Source organism: Mycteria americana, chromosome 11, assembly GCF_035582795.1.
Source record: "Mycteria americana isolate JAX WOST 10 ecotype Jacksonville Zoo and Gardens chromosome 11, USCA_MyAme_1.0, whole genome shotgun sequence".
Lineage (NCBI taxonomy): Eukaryota > Metazoa > Chordata > Aves > Ciconiiformes > Ciconiidae > Mycteria > Mycteria americana.
Genome location: NC_134375.1, coordinates 7,208,309 through 7,227,211, shown reverse-complemented (window position 1 = coordinate 7,227,211; position 18,903 = coordinate 7,208,309). Strand labels below are relative to the sequence as shown.

The 18,903-nt window shown below is 65.7% G+C and overlaps 1 protein-coding gene across 2 annotated transcripts in view; it reads right to left on the bottom strand.

Annotated features, from left to right (window-relative positions):
• CACNA2D2 (calcium voltage-gated channel auxiliary subunit alpha2delta 2) overlaps positions 1-18,903 on the bottom strand; it is a 230,404-nt gene that overhangs the window by 3,274 nt on the left and 208,227 nt on the right. Inside the window, exons 9-32 of one of the 2 annotated variants that reach the window (XM_075513754.1) lie at positions 16,706-16,756; positions 16,434-16,533; positions 15,436-15,594; positions 14,836-14,943; positions 14,031-14,109; positions 13,764-13,813; positions 12,695-12,784; positions 11,963-12,031; positions 11,470-11,544; positions 10,953-11,027; positions 10,708-10,779; positions 10,324-10,395; positions 10,084-10,145; positions 8,015-8,091; positions 6,776-6,796; positions 4,476-4,536; positions 1,975-2,072; positions 1,661-1,751; positions 1,454-1,516; positions 1,230-1,333; positions 1,047-1,145; positions 860-954; positions 543-590; positions 76-147 (exon numbers count right to left, since the gene is read on the bottom strand). In XM_075513754.1, coding sequence (XP_075369869.1) covers positions 76-147; positions 543-590; positions 860-954; positions 1,047-1,145; positions 1,230-1,333; positions 1,454-1,516; positions 1,661-1,751; positions 1,975-2,072; positions 4,476-4,536; positions 6,776-6,796; positions 8,015-8,091; positions 10,084-10,145; positions 10,324-10,395; positions 10,708-10,779; positions 10,953-11,027; positions 11,470-11,544; positions 11,963-12,031; positions 12,695-12,784; positions 13,764-13,813; positions 14,031-14,109; positions 14,836-14,943; positions 15,436-15,594; positions 16,434-16,533; positions 16,706-16,756 — 1,891 coding nt within the window. The remainder of the gene's footprint in view (positions 1-75; positions 148-542; positions 591-859; positions 955-1,046; positions 1,146-1,229; positions 1,334-1,453; positions 1,517-1,660; positions 1,752-1,974; positions 2,073-4,475; positions 4,537-6,775; positions 6,797-8,014; positions 8,092-10,083; positions 10,146-10,323; positions 10,396-10,707; positions 10,780-10,952; positions 11,028-11,469; positions 11,545-11,962; positions 12,032-12,694; positions 12,785-13,763; positions 13,814-14,030; positions 14,110-14,835; positions 14,944-15,435; positions 15,595-16,433; positions 16,534-16,705; positions 16,757-18,903) is intronic. The other variant, XM_075513756.1, reaches the window with a different exon arrangement.

The window sequence follows — 18,903 nt, the reverse complement described above, 5'->3', positions numbered from 1 at the left end:
TGACACGAGCTCAGAGGTCTCAGCTCCCCGCCGGCATCCTACGCCCAGGAGAGCTGCCGTGCAGGCACCGCTCACCTGGTACCAGTGGTCCTCCTGGTTGGAGAGCACCAGGAAGCCCCCGTCGTCAATGAGGACGCAGATGAGGTCCTAGGGAAAGAGGGTAACGTCACCCACCGCGGCCGTGCCCAGGGCAAGGCAGGACAGGCAGGGCGGGGGGGTGACGGGCAGTCAGGCAGGGGGCCAGCGCGGTGTCCCCGAGCCTGGGGCCTGCTCAGGAGCATCTTGGTGCCGGGAGCACCTGCGCTGGGTGCAGGGAACGGGAACCACCACCCCTCAGGGCGGGTCCACGGTCCAGGGGCCAACTCCTGGGGCTTTGTCCCTGCAACAGGGGGTGGGGGCTGGCCGAGCTCCGGGAGCAGCAGGGGGACAGGGTGGGCACGCTCGCCCGGACCGCACGGGCAGGGGATGGGGAGCCGCCCCAGCCATCCCTCGCTCCCCCTGCCTGCCGGCCCCCGCTGCCCCCACCCCTGCCCACCACCCACCTTGTTGTTGGCCTCACAGTCCATCTCACAGCTGGTCGAGGGGTCACACTGTCAACCAAAACCGGGGCAGAGGGACAGGTTAGCAGGACTGTCTTCCCCCCCGGTGCCATCCTCCTGGGAGGGGACATGTCGGGCAGCGTCCCCAGGGGATGGGGATGGGTGCCCCGAGCAGGGTGACGGGCAGGGCTGTGCTGGAGGTACAAGCCCAGCGGGACCACGGGCACCGTGTCGCGCCAGCACTCCCCAGCCACGTCCCCGCCGAGCAGAGCTCCCTCCCCGTCCCCGGGGCCGTCCCTCCCCGGTCCCAGGGGACGTACCCGGCGGGCGCCCAGCTGGTCGCGGTCTGTCCGGTTGCTCGCCAGCACTTTGAACTTCTCAGCCCAGGCCTCCAGGTCCAGCTTCACCCCCACCACTGGGGCAGCGGGGAGATGGGGTGAGTCCCGGCACAGGGGGGATGACAGGGAACCCCCAGCCTGGTGGCTGGGCACCCAGCCCCCTGCCTACCTGCTGGCTTCAGCGTCTTGCCCCCGATGCTGAGCTCCACAGCGGTGCTCACCAGGATCCCGACCGTGTTGTTCTCCAGGTCCAGCCCCCGGTAGCCGGCTGCAGAGGGCAGGGGTGGCATGAGGGACTCGTGGGGCCAGCGGCAGCCTGTGCCACCCCCCGCTGCCCCGAGCCGGCACCCACCGTCCCGGTAGGGTGGCTTGAAGATGTAGCCCTTGTTGTCCAGGCTCCTCCGGTAGAAGCTGGCATTGAAGGGCTCCGGTTCCTCCTCCCAGTCATCCGCAGCCCTGGGGGGAGCAGCCACGGCCACGGCCGTCACTCAGCTGTGGTCCCACCAGAGACGGCCCCGCGGGAGCGGACGTGTCACCGCGTGGGGCCAGGCATGCACACACCCTCCAGACACTCACTTGTTAGGGAAGACACGGGTGATGCCCCCGTCGGTGGCTGCAAAGACAGCCAGGAGGCTGTACCTGCAAGGAGAGGGGCCGGGCACGCCGGGCATCAGCAGGGTTTTGCCTTGCCCCTGTCCCGTCCCCATAGCCCATCTCAGCCCCCTGATCCCCCTCTGCCCCCAGCCAGCGCTGCCCGTCCCGGACCACCTCGCCCCCACCTACGTGTTGAGGTCCTGGTCCTTCCAGACCCGCTCCACCAGCTGCTGCGTGATGCCCGTGTCCAGGATGAGGTTGTGCAGGAGGAAGTTGTCACCTTGGGAGGAAGATGGAGAGGAGGAGGAGGAGAAGGAGGAGGTGAGGGCCGGCCCTGTGGGGGCCACCCGCACGCCCCTGCCTGGCACCGGCGCCCACTCTGTGGCGGCTCCCGGGACCCCAACCCCGGCAGGGTTCACCCCCTGCCCCCGTCTCCCCCCCGTGTCCCCACACCCCCCAAACCCTGCCGCCAGCCCCCCCACCGGCCATCCCCAGCTACTCACACTGCTTGGAGTCTGGGGTCACCTTTTCCATGAGGGCAATAAAGTTTTCCAGGAACTCGGTGTTGTTATCCGACAAGTCGAGGTCTTTGCAATACTCTCTGGGGTTTGGGGGACAAGGTTTGTCGTTCGCGAGGATGGAAAAGGCAAGGTCAGTTCTCCCCCGGGGACGGCGGGGCAGGTGATGGCCACGCTGCCAGCACCCGGGCTCGCCGGGGGACATGGCGGTGGTGACGTGCCACTGCTGCTGTGAGCGTCACCCCACTGGGGCAGCCGGCTGTGGGCATCTCCGCAGACTGCCCGGCACTCAGCCCTCTGCTGCCCGCAGTGCCGCCGGCTCGGCCATCACACCGGCCACCGGGCCCGTCGCTGCCACGGGCACTGAGGGGCCGTAACCTCTGCCAGGGCCAGGTTCGATGGATCCCAGTTTGCCCAGAGCGGTACGTCCCTGAGCCCGGCTCCCCCCATACTGGTGGGGCTACTGGCGGGACTGGGCGCCTCTGCCACCGTACTTACCTGCGGGGCCAGGCGGGCACCGCCGTGCCCACCCTGCCCTGCCCCTGCGCACCCCAGGGAGCGAGGGCTCCGCTGCAGCTGCGAGCGGGGGTTTGCCTTGGGAGCCCCCGCGGCTGCGCCGGCAGCACCGCGCAGGCGCTCGGCACCCGCATCTGCACCCTGTGCGTGGATAGTTAGGTGCTGGGTGAGGCCCGGACGGCAGAGGCGGGCGCTCGCCCACAGGCATCGCTGGCCCCAAGCCCCTCCTGGGCCGGGCACCGCAGGGGGTGCCGTGTCCCCGCTCTGGTCTGGGACCACCCTGAGTGCGGAGCCCCGGCCCCGCCGATGCCGGGGACAGCCACGATGCCATCGGACACCACGAGGCTCTAACCGGATGGCATGGGTTAGTGCCAGCCTGGGGTGCCAAGAGCCTCCCAGCCTCAGCGGTGTGGCCGCAGGCAGTGCTGGGGGGCTCAGGGCTCCCCCCGCTCACGTGCCCTCCGCCGAGCTCCTGACCCTGCCAAAAACCTCGTTAAGAGGACAAATGCCGGAGCAGAGGGAGCGTGCCCACAGAGCAGCTGAAAAAGCTGGGGAACCCCAGCCAGTCCGTCCCAGCCCCCTGCCCCCTGCTCGGGGGGAGCAGCCGCCTAAATATCTACACCGACACGCACAGATACAGGTACTCACACACCCACGGGGGACGGGGGACATACGGTTTCTGAAAATTTCCAGTGGCCTGTGGGCACGGCAGCGCCGATGGCAGATCATACAGTCACCCTGGGTGCCGGGCCCCCTCCCCGGGCACGCGGCTCCTCCCTGCTGCCCACTCGCGCCGGGCTGGCACCCACCGCACGGAGAGTGCTCACGGAGCCGCGCTGGGGAGCACTGAAGGGCTTGCCCTGATTTTCAACCCCCCCTTTTCTCTCCGGCTGCACCGGCCGCAGAGCCCCACGCTGAACACTGACCCCATCACCGCAGCCTGAGCGGGGCTGTCGGGGGGCAGACCCACTCCTTGGGCCTCGGGCTCAGACATCACCTCTGTATTTATTCCCTTAGCACACTTACAGGTCAATTTTTTAATAATAGGGTTTTTCTGTTTCTCACTAATACTCCGCTGCGGCTCCCACGTTTCCTGCACATCACCCCTGCTGCCCTGTGCAGCGCCCGGGGACCAAGGCCCCCCGAAAAGCCGGGGCTGCAGGATAACCGTGCGTTTTGGGCTGGTTTACCCAGAATTAGTGTAAGTGAGGAACAGCTGCTGTAGGCAGGGAGGGCGGGGGGACCCGCAGGTGGCACAGGCGGCTGCGCTGTAGCCTCGACCTGCTGCAGTCCCCAAGAACTGCAATGCTAAAGCATCTGCTAAGGGTTGTTTAGCTGTTGTAATGATGTATAGGTGAGAGGTGATTAGCTGGTAATGCTAATTAGGGCTAGTCAGAGGTTGCACTGCAATGACGGGAAGGGCAAGGGTCCCGGCAGAGCCGCGGGGCTCCCCGAACAGCTCGTCAAGGGACAACCCTTCGTCCCCGCTAGGTGACAAGACCGGGTGGCGCGGCCCAGGGGAGGGGACGCGTCTGTCTGTCCGGGGGCCGCTACGCTGTCCTCACATCCCTGTTCACAGCCTGCGGCCAGCAGCCTCCCCGGACCCCCGGGGCATCCCGAATTTGAGCCGAAACCCACCCTTCCTTCTGCCTACGCCCCCGCGGCCAGCGCGACTGTATGATTCCACCGCCGGCCCTCGCTCGGCAGGGGGATTTTCAGAAACTATACCTATATATGCACGCGCAGAGGGCGGGCTGCACCGGGTGCATATATACCGTGCTGGATGCAACCAGGTGGCGGAGCGGGGCCGGGGTCCCGGCGGCAGCCCCCCTGCCCGAGCGGGCACACGACACACACAGCGACAGGGGAGGGGGGACAAGGCACGATGAGGCGGGGATGGGGGGTGATGGGGGGGTCAGCAGCGGGGCCGGGGCGGATGCACACCTCGGCAAGCGCACACGCAAAGCTACCTGGGAGCAATGAACACATGTCCCTCCGACTCAAAGCTGTTGGGCAGCAGGTATTCAAAATCTGCAACAGAAAGGGAAGGTTATCCGGCGGGGAGGGGGGACGGGGATGCCGGGGGGCCAGGAGGGAGAGAGACGGACAGAGAGAGAGGGGAGGGAACAAAAAAAAAGGCATTTGCTGCTCTTGGTAACAAGAGAGGAAGGAAAAGGCCGTTCTGCTGTCGCTGGCACCGCACGGGAAGGAAAGTTATAGCCAAATCGGGAGAGGTTTGCCCATCTTGGCTCGAATTTGCTCGGTCGCGGGCTGAAGGCGGGCGGTTGCGTACGCGCGGCCGGTGGCGTGTACGCAGGGACACACAGAGACACACACACATATATATATGCGCGCACATGTATATATATGCATGTTTGGGAGGGCGGGGGGCGTCTCTCTCTCGGGGGGGGGGGGGGGGGGGTCGGGGGGTGGGCGAGGGCAGGGAACCGCATGCTGTGCTCCTGGCCGGAGGAGGATCACCAAAACACTCGGTTGTCGGGGAAAAAGAAAAAGGAGTTTTCAGGCATCGACATGGCCAAACGGGGAACCTTGCCGAGGACAGTCCAACCAGAGGCTGCCCGCCCAGCGAAGTGCCGTGCAATGCGCTGCCGGGCTCTGCCGCCGGGCGCTGGCGGCCCCCTCCCTCCCCGGGGCCGTGGGACCCCAACAGGGATGGGGGCCCACGCTCGCCCGCCAGCCCGGCTCTCGCTCTGCTTTAAGCGGGGGGGTCACAGCCCAGCAGGGTTTGGGGTGCCCCTCAGGGCCCCCCCCGGCAGAGGGGCAGCGGATGCGGGGTTCAGTTTGCGGGGGCGAGTCGGGTTAGGGGGTGCGTGGGGGGGTGCCACGGGATACCCCGGGGCCGCCGGCCCCCCCAGCGGGCACCGCCACCCCCTCGCCCTCCCACCGGCCCCCGGTGCATTGCAGGGCACAGCCAGAGGTTGGACTGTTGCTCTCCGAGGGCTGTAGGCAGGGGCTGGGTACAAGCCGATGAGAGGAAGAGGAGGAGGAGAGGAGTACAAAACACTCGTACTTGGTCCATCAGCATTGCCATCGCAGGGGCGCCGGGAGGAGGCAACTCAAAGCTGATAGAACAGGGCTGAGGGTGACACTTCCACCTCCCCGCTGTCCTGCCCGCCTGGCCCCGTCCCCCCCGTCCCCTCCCGCGCGGCCGTGCCCCCCGCAGCCACCCCCGTGCCCGCGCTGGGGAGCGGGTGCTGCCGGGCAGGCTGCCGGCGGGCGCTGCCTGCGGGGTGCCCCGCGGGGCTCGTGCGGGAGGGCGCGTGGCGGCGGGTCCCCGGGGACCACGCGTGCCGGGGCGTCCCCTGGCCCCCCGTGGGGCTGCGCGGGAGCTGCGTCACACGGGCGACATCCCGCTCCGCTGCAGCAGGGATGGCTCGGCGGGATTTCGGGCTCGGTGGGACTTTGGGCTCAAGCTCGGCCGCTCCCGGGGGCGCGGACGGCGCCGGGATGCTGCGGCTGCCAGGGGCTTCGTGCCACGCTGGGCCCCGGGCCGGCCCCCGAGCGGCCGTGGGAGCGGGCAGCGCAGCACCTCGGGGCTCGGCCGCCCCGCATCCCCGTGGGGCCAGGTTCGCCGTCCCCTACGCAGCGGGGTGGCGTCGCCCCGGGGTAGTCCCATGCCCACCTCCGCTGAGGGTTTCTGCCTGGGGGGCTTCCCCAAAAAAGCCTGTCCCAGAGGGCGACGGCGGCGGAGGACCGGGTCCCCCACCCGCCCTCCGTCCCCGCCACCTTTGGGCGCCCACCCCGCAGCCCCCCACGCCCTGCACAGCCCTATCCCTTTCAGGTTGAGTTGTCTTGGGGAGGAGGAAGCGGAGGGACGGGACGGGGGTGAGGGGAGAAGGAGCCGGAGGGGGCGAGCGGGGTGAGAGGAGCGAGAAGAGGGAGGGGGGAGGAAGAGCGGGGTGTCAAACTAGCTACGAAAAACCTCGTGGATCGAAAATGGCAGAGTTTCATACGAGATCGGCTCTTGAACGATATCGAACTGGGTTTGGGAGCGATGCGCAGGGAGGGAGTGGGGGATCGTCGTGACAAAGCTCTCATGGACAGAACAAGACATGTTGCTTTCAAATAAAGGGGGAACTGGAGGAGAGGAGGAGGAGGAGGAGGGAGGAAGGGCGAGTCGGTGGCGGTTTGCAGGTTCGGCGTGGCAAACGGGCAGGGAGATGGGCAAGCAGGGGGGCTGGGGGGGGACTGGACACGGGGCGGGGGACGGGGTGGTGAAGGTGAGTGGTCTGAGACTGAAAATACTTGCCCTTCATTTTGATGTTTGGTACTGTGTGAATCCACCATAGAGAGAAAGCAAGAAAAACAACAAACAAAAAAACAACAAACAAAAAAAAAGGGGGTTGGGTGGAAAGGGGGAAGGGGGGCACAAACAATATTTTATTCAATCGCCGTTTGAATAAAAATATTGTGTATCATAATCATACCAAAAGGAAACCTCTTGCAAAAAACGACATGAAAAAAAAAGAAAAAGAAAGAAAAACCCAGTAACGAAAGGAAAAGAAAAGGCCACGGTGAAATAAGAATAAAAAAAAAATGCAAAGATATAACTAGAGAAATATATATATATATATCCAATACTCCAAAGGAAAATGAGAGTCAGTAGCAAACAGTTGCAACAGTCTTGATATCGAAATGTCCTCACTGAGTCGGGGGCATGCACGGCACGGCGGGCAGAGCCGGGAGGACGGGGGGATCCCCCCTCCCGGGACGGGGACGGCCTGGCCTCGTCCCCGCGGGGACGCGGGGCTCCTGCCGATGGATGGAGGGGGCGGCAGGGGCCGGATCTGGAGGGGGCTGGGGTCAAGCCGCCGGGGCGGCCGAGGGGGAGAAACGGGGGGAACCGGAGGGGAGAGGGGAAGGGTCCGGTTCTCCCACGGGGGAGAGGGTCCCCGGGAGCAGCCTGGACCTGCGGTGGGAAAAAGGCTGGGGGGTCAGGGGAGAGAGAAAGAGAGAGAAGGGGGGGCCAGGCTAACACACACGTACACAGATTAATTCCAAACAAAAATCGAAACCAACCGAAACGGAACTCATAAAAAGAAGAATAAATGGCTTAAACCGAAACCAAAGAATCGTAATAAACCAAAGGAAATTAAAGAGAACCATGCAAACTTTCCCAGGCTCGCAAATTAACTGGCTGCTACAGCATCGTCCCTCGTCCCCAGAGGCGAACGGGCAGCGGTGCAGCCCCTGCCTGCGCCTGCCTGCAGCCTGGGGCTCGGGTTTTGGGGTGCAAAGCGCAAGGACCAAACCCTGGCACCCCGGGGCACCCCAGGCAGGCAGCTCGCTTTCCCTCTGTGCATTCACCTCTACTCACGCCTCTCTTATTTTTAAGTTTTTGGTTTTTTTTTTTTTTTTGCTTCTCATAGTGATCCCTATCTCTTTTCACAAGTTACTGCTTCGTGTTTCTCCCCCCCGACAGCCGCGGGCCGGCGTGGGGGCAAGCGGGAGTGCGAGAGGGCGGCGGGGAAAGCCAGGGGCTACTTACACTTCACTTGCAGGATCTGGTCGCTGAGGTTGGCCTGGATGTAGTAGGTGCTGTAGGGAGGCAGAACCAGCCCCAGGCTGCGGAGGGGGAGAGCAAACAGGCGGGGTAAGGCTTTACACCCACCCAAAGCCCTCGGCCGGCCCCCAGCCCCTGCCTGGCACCCCCCGGCAGCACCCAGCCCCAGCTGACGGCAGGCAGCAGCTCCGCTGGCCTCCCGCACACCCCGCTGTGTCCTTCTCTCCAGGGACTGCACCCAGCGCTGTCCTAGGGGCACCCAGGTTCGTCCCTAGAGCACCCAAGGTCATCCAGGTGGCACCCAGGGTTGTCCCCAAAGCACCCAGGGTCATGCTGGAGCACCCAGGGCCACCCTTGGAGCAACCAGGACCATCCTCTGAGCACCTAGAGTCATCCTGGGGCACCCGGGGCCACCCTTGGAGCAACCAGGACCATTCTGGTGGCACCCAGGTTTGTCCCCAGGGCAGCCAGGGCCATCCTCAGAGCACCTAGGGTCATCCCGGTGGCACGCAGGGCCATCGCGGGGGCAGCCCCGAGCACAGGAGGTGGCAAGCGTGGCCAGCCAGGGCTGAGACGGGCAGGATGGACCCGCCCAGGAACCAAGGGAGATGCACGCGGAATAGGGACACGACATCCCCGTAAGGGAGGAAGGCAGGAACAGACACAGCCCTCAAAAGGAGCAAAACCTTCCAGCAAGGAGAGACTGAAGACAACCGTTACACAGGCACTGGCTGCTGGTGAGCCAAGAAGGAGAGGGACCCACCAGCCAAGCGTCTGGCACACAGGGTGCACGACGGGGATGGGACAGGAGGTGGTGGTGGGGCTGCTGAATCCATGGGACCCATTGCCGGAGGGAGCTGGGCCCCTGGGTGCTGGCTGCAGTGGCCAGTGGCCTTCGGTGACGGTGTCTGTGCCAGGTGCTGCCCGGGATAAGTGAGCACCGGCAGGTGAGGGCCACATTCCTGACTCTCATCGGATGTCACACCCGCACCTGAGCCACCAGGACCTGGACTTGCCCCCCAAGCCACCCCTCCAGCCAGTCCTGTCTGCACCTGGCAGCAGGGACTGGGCACCCCAGCAAGCACGGCAGAGATGGGGGCACCCCAGCAAGCACGGCAGAGATGGGGGCACCCCAGCACAGAGGGCCGAGGTGGTGGCACCCCACACCACAGGCGGCAAGAGGAGGGTGGTGACTTTTCTGTTCAGTGCTAGCGGCACCCTGTGCTGACGGTGTCCCAGGGAACCCCGGGGAACATCCCTGCCGTGGTGCGGAGCCACGGGAGCGCAGGCCCCTGGCAGCACCTTTCGCCCTACAGATCAACCTGCAGCCCCAGCCGTGTCACCCCGTGTCATTGTCCCTTCCTCCACGGTGCTGCTTGGCTCTGGAGGGTTGCCACCACGGGGGACAGGACCAGGGCTGCACGGCGGACACCTGGCAGCGCTGGGAGGTGGCAGTGACGCTTGCCAGCCCCTCCTGAGCGGGGTGGCGAGGAGAAGGAGGGTACACTGGGCAGCAGGGGGACCACACGGCTCCTCACAGGACGAAGGCAGCACGAGTTGGACAGCACGGACATGACGATGCTGGGGTCTTTTTTACACATCTGCTGGTGCAAACTGGGCGATAAACGCAGAAGGGAGCTTTGCTCTCTGCCTCTGAAGCCGCTGCCTGTGCTGCAGGGTGGGCGCGCGTCACTGTCACCCACCCCGTCGCTGTCACCCACCCCGGAGCAGGCAGAGACCTACGCGAGCCCCTGGCTGTGGCAGGAGTGTCCCTTGTTCAGCACCTTGCACGCCGGCCCTGCAGCGCCCGTCCTGAGCCCCGGGGATTGTGGCCTGGCTCAGCAGTGCCGAATACTGGTGGGCAGCACTTTTGGGACTGCCATCACTGGCTGCGTGCAATGATGCGACAGCACGTTTGCAACCCCGCAGCCCACGGGACACGTGCCTGGTGGCCTCGGGGACCTCCCGAGCTGCAGGCACGAGACCGCAGCCCTGCGCTGGCGCAGGTCCAGCCGAAGCCGGGCGAGCGCGGGTGTGCCGGCAGCGCCGCTCACCTGTAGTTGGTGCTTTTGATGGGGGCCCACGTGTAGGTCCTGAACACCTCGTCGATGTATTGCTGTGGGTCAGAGGGAGCCAGTCAGGCCTCTGCGGTGCCAGGACCCTGCCGGCGTGGTGACGTGGGACCCCGGCTCCGAGCCCGGTGCCGGACACAGCCCCTCGCTCTCCACCGCCGGGGCTGGGCGCTCAGCACGGCGGTAGTTTCAGCCGTGACCCCCTTTCCCCTGCAGTGTTACCTCATCCAGGGACTTGATGAGGGTCTTGATGAACCTCTGCCCGTCATTGCCATCAATCATGCTTCTCCGGATCTGTGGGACACGGAGGAGGCGACTGAGGGCCACAGAGCCTGGCCACGTGCCCGCGGGCACCCACCCCAGTGGGGTGGCACTGGGGACCCGCGGGGTGCAGGGGCGAGGGGTGAGCAGCCTGGGGGGGCTCATCATGCTGGCACCCAGGGGACAGTGACCCAGCTCCCATCCCCGCCGTGGCCCCACGGGAGCTGTGCCGGGGCCCGTAGGATGAGGTGCTCCCCAGGGCAGGCTGGAGGGGCCGAGTGCCCTTTGCAACGGCAGATCGGGGGGCCAGCCTGTATCCCAAAAGCCGCCCCCGGGCCTGCCCACCTCCTCCTTGTTCTCATCCTCCAGCTCAGCGTCCAGGAAGTCCAGCGTCACCGGCTCACGGAAATTGATGATCTGCAGGCAGAAAGGGAGAGCCGGGGAAGGGCTCAGGGCTCCCGCAGCCGCTGCTGAGTCCAGACAAACTCATCACAATTCCCACAATGAGCTCCTAACGACCCCGGGAAGCCGCCTGTCCCACGGGGCCCGGCTAACCCCTGCTGCTGCCGCCCCGACGGGCCCCTCCTCACCTGGGGCTGCAGGTTGGGGTGCAGCAGGACGTAGCCGTTCAGGTCGATGGCGAAGACGTAACCATTTGCCCCCAGCTGTGGGAGGACAGGAGGAGGGATGAGGCCAGCCAGGTGGCTCTGCAGCGTGCCGCGCCGGTGTGACCGCCCTCACCTCTGCAGGCAGAGCTCACCCCATGCCACCCCTGGGGCCCAGGCTTTTCTGTCCATCTATTTCTGTTCTCAGGCCAACAGCATCTCTCACCTCTGCTCTGGACTTTGTCCGCTGCCCCTTTCCCCAGGCTGGTAAGGTTTATTCCCTGCAAGGGTTTCGGCTCTGCTCTGGGTCCCAGAGCATCACCCTGCCCGCCCGCCCGCCCCGGTCCCTGCCTGCACCCATGGCTGCTGCACCCTGCTACTGCCAGCGCTGCTGGAGGTGCTACGGGGGCTGGGGGGGCAGCTCGGGGCTCCCCGCAGCAGGCTCCCACGCCAGGCTCGGGCAGCACAGGGCGCGGACGGAGGGGAAGGGGCCCCCACGCACGTTGTATCGCGGCGTCAGCCTCTTGATGTCGTTGAGAGCCACGTCGATCCCCATCACGCCCAGGATGAGCTGGTTCTGGAAGGAAGCGCAGGGAGGGAGGCGGGCGGGAGCGGGGCTGTCACCCGCCACCGCCAGCACAGGGACGGGCAAAGAGGGGATGGCCCTCTTCTCCCTCCGGGAACACGCGGGTCAGATCCGGACACCGCAGAGGCACAGGGCGAGATGTGCCAGCCCCCCATCAGCCCTCCCTGGCACACTGCACCCCACAGGGACTTGCAGCTGCCAGCTGTCCCCATTGGGCCAGGAAAGCTAGCCAAGGCCATTTTGGGTCCCAGGGATGGCAGTCACCCCTGGTCTCACCCCAGGGAGGGGGTGCAGAGCAGGCAGCACCCCAGGGGAGCCAGTGCCCCCCCCGCAGCCATGCACCCAGTGTCACCCCCCCACACCCGGGGGTCCCGGTGCAGCCAGGGCGGTGGCAGCCACAGTCTCCTACCTTCCTGTCACTGCTGTCCTCTGTCAGGTTGAACACCGGCAGCGTGCCCGTCACCACTAGGCCCAGCCCCTGCACAAGCACAGAAGGGTGTCCCACGGCCCCTCGCTGCCCCCAGGACCCAGAGCTGGGGGTGGGCAGCAGAGGGGGGGTTACCCCCTGGCAAGGGAGATGGGGGCATGTGCTGTGTGGGACCCTGGGGCCGGTGTCCTCACCCGCACCTCGGGGCTGTGTGGGACCCTGGGGCTGGTGTCCCACAGAATCACAGAATCGTATAGGTTGGAAAAGACCTTTAAGACCATCGAGTCCAACCGTAAACCTAACACTGCCAAGCCCACCACTACACCATGTCCCTAAGCACCTCAGCCAAACGTCCTTTAAATACCTCCAGGGATGGCGACTCAACCACTTCCCTGGGCAGCCTGTTCCAATGCTGGACAACCCTTTCAGTGAAGTAAAATTTCCTAATATCCAGTCTAAACCTCCCCTGGCACAACTTGAGGCCGTTTCCTCTCGTCCTATCACTTGTTACCTGGGAGAAGAGACCGACCCCACCTCTCTACAGCCTCCTTTCAGGCAGTTGTAGAGAGCGATGAGGTCTCCCCTCAGCCTCCTTTTCTCCAGGCTGAACAACCCCAGGTCCCTCAGCCGCTCCCCATCAGCCTTGTGCTCCAGACCCTTCCCCAGCTCCGTTGCCCTTCTCTGGACACACACCCTGGGGCTGGGCGTCCTTACCAGGGCATCCTGGTAGACGTTGGTCCACTGAACCTGCTTGGCTCGGTTCCCGGCCAGGACCATGGGTCTGCCCAGCACGTCCAGGTACTCCTGCAGGGACACAAGGCGGGGTAAAGCATGACATGGGAGCCAGATGCCTCCCCGCTCCAACCCTGTGACACCCCTGTCCCCACGCACACCCCAGGGATTATTAACAGGGCGCTTGGTGCCAGCCCCAGCTACGGGCTGAGCTAGGGGAGGGGGCTGGGCAGCTGGGAACCCCAGGGTAACGGCTCCAGCTGGGAACCGAACGGACCTGTCGAGACGCAAACAGGGTGCTGCTCGCCATCGGCTGTGCACGGGCAGGGCAGGGGCTCCCCAGGCAGCGCTAGCCAAAGTCCCCCCGGCTCCCAGCCGTCCCCGGGGCTGGGCTGGCTCCGTCACGCCCAGAGCACATCGCTGCTGTCTCCCTGGCTGCCACCGCCAGCCTTTTGGGATCTTCTCCCGGCGCAGGTTTCCCTTATCCGGGCTCACCTTGCCAAAGCAAACCTCTGGGCCGGGGGGCAGCCCCTGTGCCACGATGCCAGCCCTGCCCTGAGGGGCTGCCCCGCCTGGGGACCCTCCATCCCCTGCCCACCGTGGCTCCTCGTGTGCGTCCGATAAAGAAAAGGGGCAGAAAAGGGGCAGGGGGACGGGGTGGGGGTGGACACGCCTGGCTCTGCTGGGGCTGGCCCTGCCTGCACTTGCTCCCTCCCTGCCTGCGCTCGCTCCCTGCCCACGCTTGGCTCTGCTCTGCGCTGATTAACGCCTGACGTTTCATAATTAGCCACTCAAAAGGCGGCAGGTCCATGGGGAGCTGCAGAAGATGAACGAATTATTTCAATAGCGCGAGGCCTGGCTGAGGGCTCGGCTCGGCTCCCCGGCTTGCTGCCATGCTCACTGCCAGCCTTTGGGCTCCCTGCAGCGGGGCTGGGGCTGCCTGAGCGTGTCCCCAGGCAGGGCACCCCCGGGAGGACAGCTCTGCCTGCAGCTGCCAGGCGGGTGGCACTGCCTGCCTGCCGGCACCCTGCCTACCGGCACCCCGCCGTACCTGCGTGTTGATGCGGATGGCGCCGATGGAGGGGATTTCGAAGTAGTAACCTTGGAAAAGAAAAAGAAAGCCAGATGGAGAGCCAGCTGTCTGCCTGTCCGGCAGTCTGGCTGTCCTGCTGTCCGTCCTGCTGTCCGGCCCCCAGGGTTGCAGCCAGCGCCTCGCCAGCAGCAGCATGCACCGGCATGCACGGTGCCGGCCCCCGTGCGAGGGGCGAGCCCGGAACCCCGCAGCCTCCCGTGCCGGCCGGGTGCCAGCCCCGCTCACCTTTGTTGGCGCAGGCCATCCACTGCAGCGGGGTCACGTCGTAGTTGTGCTGCCCGACGGAGAAGGTGAAGACCCGCACCTGTGGCAGAGCACGGCGGTGAGGACCGTCCGCCAGGCACCCTGGTCTTCCACACTCGGGTGCTCCCGGCTGACGGCAACCTCCCTGGGGACAGCGTGGCACCGCCCTCTGCCACGCAGACCACGCTGCCCGTGGCCAAGCGCAGGAAGGCAGAAGAAGGCTCCTGCAAACACTGGCTGCGCTGGCAGGCGGGCAGGGAGCCGCTCTCTCCCCGTCTGCAGCCGGCCAGTCCTGCCTCCCATCAGCCAAAGCCACCTACCCCGGCGGGACCGGCGGTCCTTGCGCGGGGGCATCGCTGCACAGGGAGGGGTCTGCGCTCTCCGCGGGTCCTGCGTGGCCCAGGATCCCCCCGCCCCACAGGTCTCAGGTCCTGGGGAGCTGGGTGGCGATGGGGACCCTCCTGCCTACGAGCAGCCCTGTCCCCCACGCCTGGGGTGTGCTCCCCCCAGGGCAGGCTCTTGGGGGTCCCGCCAGCCCCATCCTCCCCCGGCAGCCCACGGGGCGCCTGGCCCCACACGCCAAGGTGGGAGCCAGCTGTAAACGGCACTGGCACGTCAGCCACCCCATTACCAGGGCAGCGTCCTGGCGCAGGAGCAGGCTGTTGGGGAGAGAAGAGGGCGACATGGCTCACAGCAAATGAGGCGGAAGCCGGCAATGGAGCTGCAGCAGCCGTCTCCCTCCCTGGCAAGCGGCCCCGGCCTGGCACATGGCCCCCCAGCCCCTCACCGTCTTATTGGGCCAGTTGTACTTCTCAAAGACGTCCTGCACCCGGTCCTCGCCGCCATCCGTGAACATCATGATCATCTTGTTGCAGTTGGCACGCGTGATGTTGGACTGTGGGGCAGAGAGATGGCGCCTGAGGCCGGACCCAGAGCGGGCGGCGCTGGGCACGGGGCTGGATGCGGCCAGGAGGGCTGGCCCCGACCCATCTCTTTTCCTGAGCGAGGGTGGCTGGGGTGAACGGGCAGGAGGAGGGACGCTGTCTGCTTGGAAATGATGCTGTGGTTATTGCTGCTCGGCACCTAATAGCACCATTCATCTTTATTCTGCCTCTAGCTCGGTGTCTGGCTGGATCTGGCCCCCTCTGCCCAGCCCTGATAACTTTTAATAACCCGGAGGGGCAGTGGCTCCAGCAAAACCTCAGTTACAGTGTGCCGGGGCGGTGGGATGTCCCCCCGACATTGCAAAGGAGGACAAGGACCCCTCTGCACGCCAAAGCCCCAGGCATGGGGCAGCAGCCGGGTGCTTGCAGCTCTCCCATCGCCCCCAGCACCCATGGGTGCACTCTGCCCCGCTCCCCAGCCCACAGCCTGGCCCCCAGCTCACGTTCTGCAGCTGGTCGAAGGCGTACTCAAAGCCAGCCTTGTAGTCGGTCGTGCCCTTGGCTACCATCCCCTGCACGTCCTCCTTGAAGACCTTCTTGTTCCGGATGTTGGCCTGCACCAGGTGCTTGAAGCACGACACCGGCTTTGCTTTCTCATTGAACTGGGAGGCGAATGGGAGGGCAGCGGGTCACAGAAAGGGGATGGGGACCCAAAGGCAGCCCCCGGCGGGCACAAACCACCCACCATGCTCAGCTCCATGGGCGGCCGGAGCATCCTGTGTCCCACGCCGTGGGAACAGCTGATGCTGAGACCGGGGCTTAGCTTGGGCCAAATCCAGCACCGAGCCACCCGGCGCGGGTGCCGGCAGCAGGTGCTGCCAGTGCAGGGCTTGCCTGCACCCTTGCTTCTGCAGGACCCCCAGGCTCGTGCAAGCAGGCGTCCTGTGCCGTGCCGTGCCGTGCTGTGCCGGCAGCGGGAGCAGGTGCTGCCTCTGGCTCACAGCTTCATTTGCTGGCAATAGGGCCCATTCATTAGGGGAGCAGCGATCCAGCTAACGGAGCTGAGCCAGACACGTTAATTAGCGTTGGCGCGCTTGCGGCCAGACAGGGGAGGGCCGGCATGGGCTGGGCACCCAGAGACGCACAGATGCGGTGGCACAGCCGCTGTGCTGCATGAGGTCACGAGCTGGTGACATCGCCACGGGGGGCATGATGTCACTGGCTGGTGACAGACAGGAGGTGGCTGGTTGGGATCGCCCTGGGAGAATCTCTGCCAAACGCCCTGTGACGGGGGCAGCTTTCATTCGCCACCACGTACAGCCGAGCCCCGAGCAGCCATTTCCTCGCTTATGCGCAGGTGGGTGGTTAAAAAGAAAAAAAACGGCATTTATCTCTCTGCAGAGCCCCTGGCCAGGTGGGTCTGGGGGCAAACGGCTCCCGCAGCGGGGAGCTGGGAGCTGCCTGGGGGGCACAGCCCTGCCGCCCGCCCCACAGCACTCACCGAGGCCACGTTGACGTAGTCATCATCTGAGAGGGTGTCCAGCATCTCATAGACCGAGGTCTTCATCAGCTTGAGGGTGAGGCCGCTCACGCTGCCGCTCCTGGCAGGAGAGAGGGGTGCTGGGGGCTCGGCAGCACGGGGGCACGGGGCTCCCCGCCAGCGCTGTCCCTCACAGCTTCCCCAGGGCCACCGCGGGACAGTGGCACTCCAGGGAGCTGTGCCACCGTCCTGGCCTGGCTCAGCCTGGCCATGGCCCCCACCCGTGTACTCACACGTCCACGATGATGACCATGTCCTTCGGGGAGGAGGCGCCTTGGATGTACCTGTGGGGCGCAGAGGGGGGTCAGCGGGGCCAACTCATTTTGGGGGGGACCCCGACCCTGTCGGGTGCAGCCCAAGAACAAAGCTCTGCCAGGGCGCGAGCAGCCCGAGAGCCGTGCCGAGAGCGCCTGCGCACCCACGGCTTCGGTGACCCCGTGGTGAGGAGCAGGGACAAGGCGGCGGCAGGCGAGCGGAGGCAAGGATGCGGCACGGCGCGGCACGGCAGACCGCCAGCGACCCGCCGCTTGGTACCGTATCAGCCTAATGAGCTCTAAATGCTAAACTCTTCCATCATCGCAGGCCCTTTTCTGCACGCTGATTATGCTGACACACACATCCATATTAAGATGCTATTTACCCCCCTAGTAGCTTCAAAGACCAGGCTGATTAGGTTATTTTTAGCTACGAGGAGGAAAAATAATAATACTACGTAAATCCTCCCCCCTGAAAACAATTAGGGAACCCTTCCTCGCCCCTTGAAGCACCCGGTCCCACTCCCGGCCCCGCTGTGCCGCCCTGCGTGGGACAGAGCCGGCGTGGCGCTGAGCACCCATCCCGGCAACGGCCAGGCCAGCCCAGCCTCCTCATCCCACCGCGTGGGGCCTGATCCGGCCGTGGCTGAAGTCCAAGGGAGCCTCGTTATCAGCTTGATCAGGATCGGGCCTGACGCAAATTAATTAGTGTGTTATTAGTATCAATTACTCGCCATTACTGGGGAGGACTGGGGAAGGGGCAGGCTCTGATTGCTAATCCCGCGTCCTGATGCTCCCTAATTACAAGCGATTCCCCGGGCAGGATGTGGGATGCTGGCACATGGGGCCCTCCCGGCCCAGGCGCCGTGTGCCCCCAACACCCCTCCTCACGCCGGGGTGCAGGACGGGCAGGCAGCTGCCCGCGGGCTTCCTGCTGGCCGGCGGGGGCCGGGGGGCTCGGTGCCCGACCCGCTCCCTGGGGCTGGGCTGCCGGCGCGGCACGGAGCCCAACTGAGATGCTGCCCGTAATGGGTTGTGGCAGCGCATCCATCTCCGGCTGCCCTGCTCAGATTAATACCCCGGGCTCCGCGGGAGAAGGCTGTGGTTAATAGCACCATTCATCAAGGGAGGGGGAGGCAGGCGAGCGGCGCTGGCGGCCCCGCCGAGGCTGCAGGCAGGACCACGGCCCCCGCCGGGCCCGGCAGCGGAGCGGCAAGGGCTGCGTGCCACAGCAGAGCCCGGCGCGAGGGCGGGAGAGGACCCCAAAGGGGCGTCCCTGGGGCCGTGCTGCCCCCCAGCACAAAGGGTGCTGCCGCTCCTCCAGGGCTGGGCACGCAAGCGCGCGGTCAGCCTGGCTAGTGGGCAGGCGGCTGGGCTAGCCGGGCTCGGCAGACCCCATACACAGCAGCAGCCCCTCCGAAAAGGCCTGCCAGTCCTCCCTCTGCCCATAACCCGCACAGATGCCCCAGCGGAGAACGGTAAATAATTAATGTGGAGCAATCAAAGACAATTAACCACAGTAGCAGGGCCATTAATTTTCTGACAAGGAGAGGGGGCAGCTCCTGGCGCAGGCAGGGGGGCGGGCAGGGGGTGCTCCCCTGGGATACGGGGCTCCCTGGGCACGTGCCGGAGACCCGTACCTGCCTTCCTCTCCGTGCCCACATTTTTAGGCAGCAACCGCGGGCAGGACCGGGCCGCAGCTCCCCCAGCCCCGCGGGCAGCACGACGACGAGCGCTGCCAGGCCGGCACCCCTACCCGGGCTGAGGGGAAGCGATTCAACCCCGCTCACTCCGTGTGCGGCCAAATGGCTGCTTGCAGCTATCGCTTAACCACAGCCTGGCGCTGCCTGCCCGCTTCTCTCTCCATCCTCCCAGCTGATGGTTTCCGAGAGCTGGTTGTTTTCCCGTTTGGATGGGAACGCTGGCCGGGACCGAGCACCGGCAGCCGCGGCTGCAGGCGGGAGCAGGGCGAGGGGCAGCTCTCCACGCCTGATCTGTATCCAAGGATTTCTCTCTCCATCCTGCTCTGCCTTCCCGGGAAGAGGGGAGGGGAGCGGGAGCCGAGAGCCGCAGCGCGGACGCCCCTGCCCGTGCTACGGCGTCTGTTTGCCAATGACAACCATGTGTGAAATGAAAAGGGGGGGAGCTGGCTGCTCCCGTCCGGGAAGGGCCGGTGA